The sequence below is a fragment of the Musa acuminata genome, chromosome BXJ2-5 (genome assembly GCF_036884655.1).
Source record: "Musa acuminata AAA Group cultivar baxijiao chromosome BXJ2-5, Cavendish_Baxijiao_AAA, whole genome shotgun sequence".
Taxonomy (NCBI): Eukaryota; Viridiplantae; Streptophyta; class Magnoliopsida; order Zingiberales; family Musaceae; genus Musa; species Musa acuminata.
In genome coordinates this window covers 10,888,242-10,898,583 of record NC_088342.1, presented here as the reverse complement: position 1 = coordinate 10,898,583, position 10,342 = coordinate 10,888,242, and the positions used below count along the sequence as shown (strand labels likewise).

The 10,342-nt window shown below is 39.9% G+C and overlaps 1 protein-coding gene across 1 annotated transcript; it reads right to left on the bottom strand.

Moving 5' to 3' along the window:
• Nucleotides 1-1,181: 1,181 nt before the first annotated feature.
• Nucleotides 1,182-8,353, bottom strand: LOC135612487 (autophagy-related protein 13a-like). The gene is made up of 3 exons (XM_065108853.1): nt 6,901-8,353; nt 4,144-4,319; nt 1,182-1,901 (listed from the first exon to the last, which is right to left on the bottom strand). The coding sequence occupies exons 1-3, from the start codon at nt 8,143-8,145 to the stop codon at nt 1,592-1,594; spliced, it is 1,731 nt and encodes a 576-aa protein (XP_064964925.1). The 5' UTR covers nt 8,146-8,353; the 3' UTR covers nt 1,182-1,591.
• Between the last annotated feature and the right edge of the window lie 1,989 nt (nt 8,354-10,342).

The window sequence follows — 10,342 nt, the reverse complement described above, 5'->3', positions numbered from 1 at the left end:
GGAATTTGCTAAAACCTATTGCATTTTCTTTGTTGATACATGGCCAGTTTAATCCATACAAGTGTTTTAAGTATTTCTCCAATTGCTTTGTGTTTGTTTTCTTGGGCAGGTGCCTGCAAGTCAACCTGTATAAACCCCCCTAAACCCTATTCCGATGTGGTGGTCAATGCTGCAGTGATCTGATCTGGTTTCTTTCCTAGCAGCATTATGATTCTATGTTGTTCGTTGTCATCTTTGCTTGGCTTGGCTGCTAAGTCACCCCATGTGTGCAAGGCTGAATTCTTCTTCGTTGGGTGGTGTAAGGCGGCACTCCTGCAAGTGGCCTTCACCTCCTCCAGATTGTTCTGATCAAATGAAAGGTAAACTCGTAACGACTACCCTACGGCTACTTATTTGTTTCGTGGAATTCAGGAGTTGAAACAACTTACTCTGTTTCTTTTCCTTGTTGATCATCTGAATTGGTTTTCAAGTCATGTCTGGCTTGAGATTAATCCCATCTTCAGGTGATGTTCAAAGTCTGCAACCTAAACACAAAAACAAAATATATCACTAAATAGAGTTAAATACTTTTCCTACCCTCATGGACTTTTCGGGTTCAATGTTTCCTTCCCGTCTATCGTGTTTCGTTTGTCTGACGGACCACATGATTTTTTTGTCCAGGAAAAAAACCACTCGTTCGGAGAGAAAATGTGGCTGCGGAATCAGCTAATAATGTACGAAAACGTTTTAAGGGCGAGACCGCAAAAAACTGATTCAATATGCGTAGAGTGATTGATGGCGGTGAAACGTAACACCAAAGCCACACAACTCGTTATTTAAGTACAAAAAGATTTATGGTAGGGTATGGTACCGACAGACATAGTCGGATATGACATGGTATGGCATCGTGTGATTGGTATTGACATGGTATAGCATTTATAGGAGAATATGCACACGATGAATTATTACAGTATGGCACGTTACGATATGTAACGTTTCTTTGTGTACTAGCATTATTATAGAAGAAGAGAATACCGAGGAATGCTCGTACACGAGCTGAACTGATTTCACCCATCGGCATCGGCAAACATAGCAAGCACTACAAGAACAAAAATTCTAGCAATCGAAATAAACGAACAGCATGGGAAAGACCATGCCAACAGGTAACCACCACTATCAGCCATCACAATGGAACACATCAGTATTCTCAAGCAGTCATACGGTTTGCTATAATATATAACACACACACACACATACACACTTCCTGCCACAAGTTCCAGCAAACGGGAACATTACGAAGCAAGTATGCTCGCAGGGTTAAGTAGGTATGATGGTGATGACAAACTGGAAGTTTTTTTTAAGTTACACAAATGAACACATACCATTCGGCATGAGACGGTCTATTTACAGATAGAGAATAATCTTCTGTTATGTGAGAGGAAGGAAGAGTCGTCTCTAGGAGATATCTGATGCAAGCCTGTGATTCCGTTAAGAAGGCAAGGCAACCGAGACTCGACTGTTATGTACAAGGTTGGAGCCTCTGATAATGATCACTGTGCCTGCGACTTTGCACCTATGTATGATCAGCAACTGTTTGTCTATCGATCTTAGTTTAGGATAAGGTTTCACTACTCTCTTTTCTTTGTTTTACAGAGTCCTGTAATTTAGCTCCACTCTTAGAAAGTAGCAAGTTTTTCATCTCCTTGTAGCTTTGGAGCTCCTCCAACGCATCACATGCTTTCCTCGACATCACAGAACTGCTAATGCTAGCTTCTCCATTTGGTTCCAAAGACTGCATCGAGCAACTCTGATCTTGGCGCAGTGGTGCTGCGGTTTTCAACATGTGGACGAGAATGCCAACAGCTGCCTCTTGTGATTTATGAGAACCAGAATTTTCTGATGCTTCCTTACCATCAAGACTCCTGTCAGTGAAAAGAAAATGAACTTTTATAAAAACTGGATTATCAGCAAGTAGAAATATTGCACACAAAGCCATAGAGCAAAGGTCAGCATATGAGATAATAGCAAGGATCAAACATGAACGGAAGTAATGGCAAGGATCAAATGTACAACCACCTGAAGATTCTTGCCTAACGCATAAAGAACACATAGATCTTGTATCAGTTTTCTGCTAAATCTACAAGACATAAGACGCAAGAAGATGACAGGCTGTCTATCCATCCACTCAAGGCAAATGTAATATTGTCATTGATTATGAATTGCCACCAAGTTCTCCAATGCTAGATACAAACATGCGGATTTATCAGCCTGTGCGACAACTCTATTCTACAAAGTGGCTGGTTAAATTATGAAAAGTATCCCAACTTGTAGTGACTTTGGCGCACTGCATTCGGAAGGTCCTTGTTTGTCTACCTTCCCCTCCCAGTCCTCGAGTTATATATAGCCAAGGTTTTTAAACACCATGTGTCTTGCCTCTCCTATTCATTTCCATGATGTCAAATGGGTGATTCAAGGTATCTGTGATTTCTGGGTCTCTTAATCGGGTTCAAGAAACTATATGCAGCACTTTAGTTCAAATGATCTAATGGATATTTGCAACATTCCTACATGATTCATCGTACAGTTTCCTCATCTGCCCTGGACCTGCATTCAATAATCTAATGGATATTTGCACATTCCCATATGATTATTTGCACAGTTCAGCTATGTGTTCCGTTTATCTACTAATTTGGCATCTGGAAACCACTAATCATCCTCAGATATATATAAGCACACAAGTATGCTCGTGTCAAAATGCACAAAGTACTGCAGAGGTGGAGAGACAGCATTACATAATACTAAAAAAAATTTCTTCACTAAAGTTCCAGACTTGATTTTGCTCTCATTAAACAAGCTCAAAGCTTTCCAATTTGCACAGTATGTTACACACCCAAGTAAAATTTCTAACTCCATGTCAACTTCTTTTCATGTTATGCAGAAAGAAAGAAAAGCTCCAAGGCAGGTTTCAGAAGGTAGGGATCATATTGTAAGTTGTAACTATCAAGAAACAGTTCACTGTCTCACAGACATTGGTTTAAACACAGAACCTAACCCACCGAATGAATATTCACATAATTATCAACTTCTGGATGGAAGAGGGAATATAGTGAAATTCCATAAGAAGACATTAATAGTATGGGACAAAAATCATATGGCAGAAAAAGCAAAGGTAACAACTTAGAAGCCATCTACAATCCCACATAACCCAGCCAGAAGGGATGCCTCTCCCCTTCTGAGTTTGATCCCCCGTTTATGCAACTGCACATCAACAAATTGGTAGCCTAAATAAGGTCACACTGAACCATTAATAATAGCATATTTTTGTTCACTAACTTCAGTTTTTATTGTGTACAAAATAGATTAATTATCAGTAAAGAATCATTAACATTTGATTAAAAAATATGTTGCTAATTTTGCATATTATTTCTTCTGCATATCTAACTATAATCAGCAGAAGTTGCGCAGAAGGAAAAGGAAGTCAACTACAACACTTGTTGTGCCTCATATCACAAAATTGGACTGAGGATTCCACAGTGTTAAATCTAAAACGTTGAGCAGAAGTTTCTCAGTGGTTCAACTGACCAAATCAATTGCTCTTTTAACAAATAGGCCAAAACAGCTAATAAGAACTTCTACATAAATATATAACTCTAAAGTCAACCAATTTCAAAAATTCATAGCGTTATAGGCATTGTATGAGAAGGTACCATCGTAGAAATATCTAGTTCAAAATCTTCTTGAATCATTAAGGAAGCAAAATTGGAAAGAACCTAGTAAACGGATACAACACTCTTGCCTCCCATAAAAGCTCAGAACAGCTGATACTAAAACTAAACATCAGATGACTCTAGTTCTATATATTCTATCGGTCTTGTGTTAGATTGAGTTTTTTAGATAACCAAAACTACTAGCCCTCTGATACAGCAGAACAACTTTTTTTCTCCCTTTTAATAATTTCATGATGATGCAGTATCCCTGCAACATCCCAATCAATCTATAGAGAACATTTTCACCAGTTTATATTTGCTATGGGCATCAAATCAAAAGATAAGGAAAAGTTAGTCTATTAGGATGCAATAGTCAATAAAATGACTCATAATCTGTCTACTTCAGATAGGCTAAATCACCATAACAAACAAATCAGAAACAACAATAGAGATGTACCTTGTTTGAGAATCTGATGTGTCAACATCATCAAAAGCAAACGGATAAGAGAAATCTTCATCATCAAGATCATCCTGAATTGACTGTCGGCTTGAACTTGAAAAACCATACCCAGGTGAACCACCAGAAGACAAAGCAGAGAACCTTCCAGAATCATCCCGACCATCCTTGATTACCTAAAAGGAGACAAACAAATTTAAAATAAATAAATATTTAAACTTAACAAACTATCTAACTCAAGTAATTCTAGGCTGAGTACATTCAATCAAATTTACGAGGGTACAAAATATTACAGACCAGAATCTTCAAGGAGTAACAATTACAAGCCCATTTATAATAAGGTAGTCAACAAATTTGGGGTAATGCTCAAGTCACAATAGGAAAATTTGGCTATCAAAGACAAAAGATGCATCTTTTGTTAGGGATGTTCTAAATGTTAGTCTGCTAAATTGTTAGAGGAAGTTGGGTCGATAGCCTATGATTCTACTGAGATAATAGATATTTTATATCAAACTATCACCTTACTGCTCTCAGTTTATGCACAATAGACATGTATCATTGTATCCATGCAATTTCCTGGGGTATTTTGAATCTTTCTCTAGCAATTTCATATAGAGCTTAAAATATTGCACTAAAATGATGGTTTCATGTAGAACCTTTTGCTGACAAAAGCATTGCCACTACAACTAATCCTGCCCAATGGTATATCTGCTGCTGAAATAAATTCATATCTAGATCACATAGCTTTCATCAAGAAATCTGAGAGAATCTGTGTATAACTTGATGAGCTTGATAAAGACATACTAAAGCATAGTACAATTTTCTGTGCAATTGTGCACCGTTGTACCGAAAGTTTTAGTAAAAGATGTGATATAAAATAACAGATACCTAGGACTTGTTAAAAGCTATAAGATAAAAGTATGATTCTAGTGTAAAGACATGGCTTCCACGAATTAAAATATGCATACAGACACAAATATTGAGATTCAAGATGTATTTGCCTTTAGCTCTATAAGTTCCTCGTCGATGACACAATGGAACCCCACAATCTCAGCCCCCAGTCATCCTATCATTTAATCCTCAAAGAGAATACTGCCATCAAACAACAACATCATGTGATCCGCCAGCTAGATACTAAAAAATTATGGTCAAGATCTTATGCTCGTAGAAGGAATCAATGAGGTAAATTATGTTCAAATCAATCTTTCTTATGTTCCTCTGTTCGTTGTATTTTGGCCTTTGCCCAAAGTTGATGGTTTTGGCTAAAAAGGAGAAGAGGAATTGAGTCATTGTGTGCCAGCATATGGTATACATATTTGCAATATAATGTAAACATTAGGCCCATGGTAGAAGTGGTTTAATCTGGTAAATGCCATACATTACAATGATAAAACTGAATCTCAGTAACATGATTTATTGTAGCATATAATGTGGTGAAAGTCAAATTAGAACATGATATTAAATGGTGCCTCCAATGTAAAATTCATTTCTAAAAATTGTTTTGGGTACCTTGGACCAGCACAAGTATCTCACAACTCTCTTCAACTTTAGAAGTTACAAGAACACTTTGAGAAGTATTATTGATTGACTAGGAAAGCGCTGCTTAAGTATGATCTTATATCCTTCAGACGGCAATCAGTCAGTGATCTCTCGGTCAAGGCTCAATAAAATTGCCAGTTCTGATAACATACAATTTCCTAAAGAATAGGTGGAAACTTTTGTAGAAATGTTAGACTTAGATTGAATGAAATTGATCGTTCTAATTAGAAACTAGAAAGGTAGCAGTAGCACCTATTCCTGGAATAGGTAGTGATCTCTCAGTAAATGCCCAATAAATTTGCCAGTCCTGGTAACATACAATTTCCTCAAGGGGTAGAAGGCTCAAGAAACATTAGACTCAGAACGAAAGAAATTGATTGTTCTAAAAAGCTAATTAGAAGCTAGGAAGGAGCAGCAGCACCCATTCTTGGAATAGGTTGTGATCTCTCAGTCAATGCCCAATAAATTAGAAACCAGAAAGGTAGGTAGCAGTAGCACCTATTCCTGGAATAGGTAGTGATCTCTCAGTCAATTCCCAATAAATTTACCAGTCCTGATAACATACAATTTCCTCAAGAAGGCGTAGAAGGCTCAAGAAATGTTAGACTTGGAACGAAAGAAATTGATTGTTCTAAAAAGCTAATTAGAGGCTAGGAAGGAGCGGTAGCACCTATTCCTGGAATAGCGCCAGCTAACTCCACCATTACATACATCATAATAGCCAATTCCAAGATTTAGGGTCAAGGATAGGAACACCCTAGTATTTAGACCAACTTAGGAGTCCCCTTGCGCTGTAATATCAACATCAATCAAACCTATTGACCTTAGAGTATGAATAATTGTCAACGGACATCAATTGCTTCAGAAATTCTATGAAGTCTGAATTTCTAACCCATTTCCATGCAATTCAACAAAGCAAAACTATAATTATTTTCCTAAATTGAACTTGAACAAACACTGCTCCAAGTTTTACCATTCTGAATGAGAAAGAAATAATGGAAGGGAGTGCCTTATCTTCTTGGTTTTATTGTTTGACAATTTATAGCATCTAAATAATAGAAAATCGAGAGAACCCTCCATTAGTGGTCGCTAAAATTTCAAGCATCTTTCTGTGCATAATCTAAAGAGAGAGATTCAGCAACTTCAGGTAATAAACTTCCATTAAATTTGAAAAACACGTCATAGAAACAATGTAAAACATTTGAAGCTAGCATGTACCTTATAAGCAGCATGCATATGCAAGTTTGAGTGGATATCTCCTAGACTAAACCCGTCAGGTTTTCTGAAGGATATACTCTTAGAAGGAGACTCCCGAAAAGAGAGATCCGTCCTTGTGCTCCTTGGAGATGGAGGAGGGAAAAGGCTCTTGAATGGATCTGAGAAGTTGGGACTGCGGTGCATCTGGTTGTTCTCTGTCGCTGGCAATGGTATGCTCACTGGTGATGTCTCCGAATGCAGTCTAGACAGCTGGGAATTACCAACACGTGTTGGAGGAGAAGGGGAGGGCGACGTCGAGCACGGTGGGGAGAGCTTAAACTCGCCAAAACCTGAACTTCCCTTCCTCTCCATCGATGACCGCTGGTTTGGCACCAGATGCCCATAATGCCCAGGCAGTAGTTCAGAATCCGGAGGCCCAGGAGCCGAGCTCAGAGGATGGTGCACCATCGACGCACTGTTCCAGCTATGCGGGCGGTCGAATGATGGAGCCGCCACCGTCCGGATGCCTCTCGGCGGGTACTGATACACGATCGGGTGGGACATCCGATCGGGCAGGGAAGAAGGGAAAGGTCTCATGGGATCGGCAGCCGGGCTACCGACGTAATCCGTGATGATCAGCGGCGGTGTCGGCAAGGAGACCTCTAGATTGAAGTTGGTGAGGCTCGGCCGGTACTGCACCGACACGACGAGGTGGCCTAACATGGTTTCCACCGGCGCGAAGCTGTATTGTTTCAACTCCGCCTCTTGCGCCCTGGAGAAGGGCGCCGCAAAGGATAAGACCTTGTGGCAGAGGTCATAGTTGTAAGGTTGACTGGAGGAGCACAGCAGGCGGAAGATCCGGTGCACCGGGAGGAGCCGGAGCAGCGTGTAGATGGATCTGAGCAGAATTGTGCACTTCTTATAGGTCCTGCGGAGGAACGAGCCATCGTGGGGGTGGTGCGGGGACGCGGCGGACCAGGGGGCCGGGGGGACGCACCGAGCTGTCCAGCGCTCGACGATGACATCGGAGCAGCCGCGCCGGGTGAGGAGGATGTCGAAGACCAAGGGGTCCACGACGGCGCCATGGTGATCGGCGGGAGAGGAGTGGTCATCGAGGGCGAGGTGGAACCACCGGTCGTTTTTGGGGGAGGCGGGGCCGGCGGCGGCGTGGTGGAGGCGGGGGACGCGGGAGGCGACGACGGCGTGGAGGGTTTTGTGGAGGAACCTGGTGATGATCTTCCGATCGGATTCGGACGGCGACGCCATGAAGAGGGAAGGGCGACGGCGTTTCAGGCCAAGATTAGGTCATCCGGGAGGGGGCCGGCGGTCAAGATTCGGTCATCGGGTATCGGCGCAGCCGCGGGGGGGCAGCGCCAGGAGGACCGCATAATTATAGCAATACTAGTAACAGGAGGAGGAGAAGAAGAAGAGAGAAGGAGATGAGGATGATGGGGGAATGGGAATCGGGTGGAAGCGTCGTGTACGTGATTTATACATGTGCGTATAATATGTTGGAAACCATATTAATTTAGCTGAATACAAAGGAACAGAGAAGAGAGGAGGGGAAGACTGATTTGGAGTCTAATCTATCGTTTGATTGGCCCCCAAATTTGATTGGCAATGCATGGAATGATTGATTGGTGTGTGAGTCGTGTTATCGGGTCGGATTCAAGCAGACGGTTTCCAACTCGAATCCGATTATCTATAAGACCGGATAATGAAATTTGTCCCCTTAATTAGTGTGCGGATTTAATGTCATTTGATCCCAATTTACTGTTCGATATCCAAAATTCTTTGGCATTATTATCCATAAACCAAACCCCAATGTCAAGAAAGTGGTATATTCTTCTTCCGCTGGTCCTCTATTTTTGTATATTAGGCTCGATGATCCACTATCGACACAACAAGTACATTTAAATTATATATATATATATATATATATATATATATTGGACACTTATTTACTATGCTAATCCTCTATTTCTTAATCAAATAATCCCTTTTTCATTGAGGTTAAAAGTCATTCTCATATCAAAGAAATAATTGAATAATATCTAAATTATCTCCACGGACAGAATAAGAATAAGTTTCCATTAGCAAAAGGGCTAAGAGTAGTAAGAATCTATCAAAATTCATGCCAAAGATTAGACATAGCAACAGAGCCACAATTCTTAGTGAACAAAATACCTTGGTTGATGGTTGTTATTTCTTATCAGATTACCAAATAAATACTGTCATTACCAAAAACATGTCGTAATAAATATAAATTATAATTACCATACAAAATAAAATTATAAACATTATGTGGATCAAGAGAAGATCTCATTTTGAAAAATGTGGGTTTTAAAGATTGTGGAACATCAAAAAGTCAACTATCCAACAAAAAAAATATGTTAATGGGAGCACTAGAGGCTATGATATGAGTAAATCCACTAGCATGGTTGCTCATAGCATGAAGAAATAATCACCGACTCCTAACCTTTCTTTTTATTATTATTATTATTAGGAATGTTGCAAAGAGAAACAAAAAGCATACTTAGCTACAACCATATTAGTTCATAAACTCCCACTTTTAATGGGACATGAATGCATTCTTTTAGCATGTAGAGCACATTTAGTAGACTAAATTTCAGCATTCCCTTTGTGAGTAAATGGGGGAAGCTCTGTTGATTATGAGCTTATTGAATGTTTGTTTCATAAGTAATCAAATCATAGCACCAAAGTGCTTAAGTGGAAAATGCCTCTCCTTGATTGATATTTTTTAAAGATTTTCTAACATTAATTTTTTGATTGGTCAAGTTGGAAGATGTCAATAAGATGTTTATGAGTAAAATTTTATATTTATTTTAAATGATTTGTTTTTTTATTATTATTACAAGCATCATATCATTAAACAAAATACACAAATGAGGATATACAAATAGGGTGATATTGGATCTCATACCCTTATGGCCCTTGAAATATCTAGATTGACATGAATATTAGATAAAAGCTGAGGAGGAGAATAATGTGTGTGATTAGAGGAATTGTTCTTCCCATTAGCTAGCTGATCAACCGAGAAAGCTACACGAGGTTTCGAGTTTGGTGCGTCGATGGGTTGAAGAAAGACGATCACCGACATGCACGCTTTACAGTCACAATTAATGGCTACTATCTTTCCATGGGAGAGTGGCGATGTGGGTGACTGAGATGTGGAACCGGCCTCACAAGGTGTCTTCTCCTTCTCTTTCTTTAGTCTGCTTTTGGCTGGCTATATCAAGAACCAGAGTTGGTTTGATGGGGGAGCATGCGGAAACCTTTTCCCACCATCCAAAGGCCCAAAAGAGTTGACTTGCAGTAAAAGATCACAAAAAGTTGATGCCTTCCTCCATCCTTCATGAATTCCTCGCTGCGTACCCACTGACCTTCCCCCTGCCTGGAAAAGTAAGTGCCTGTGTGGTTTGATGCTGCAGGAGAGAAGAGA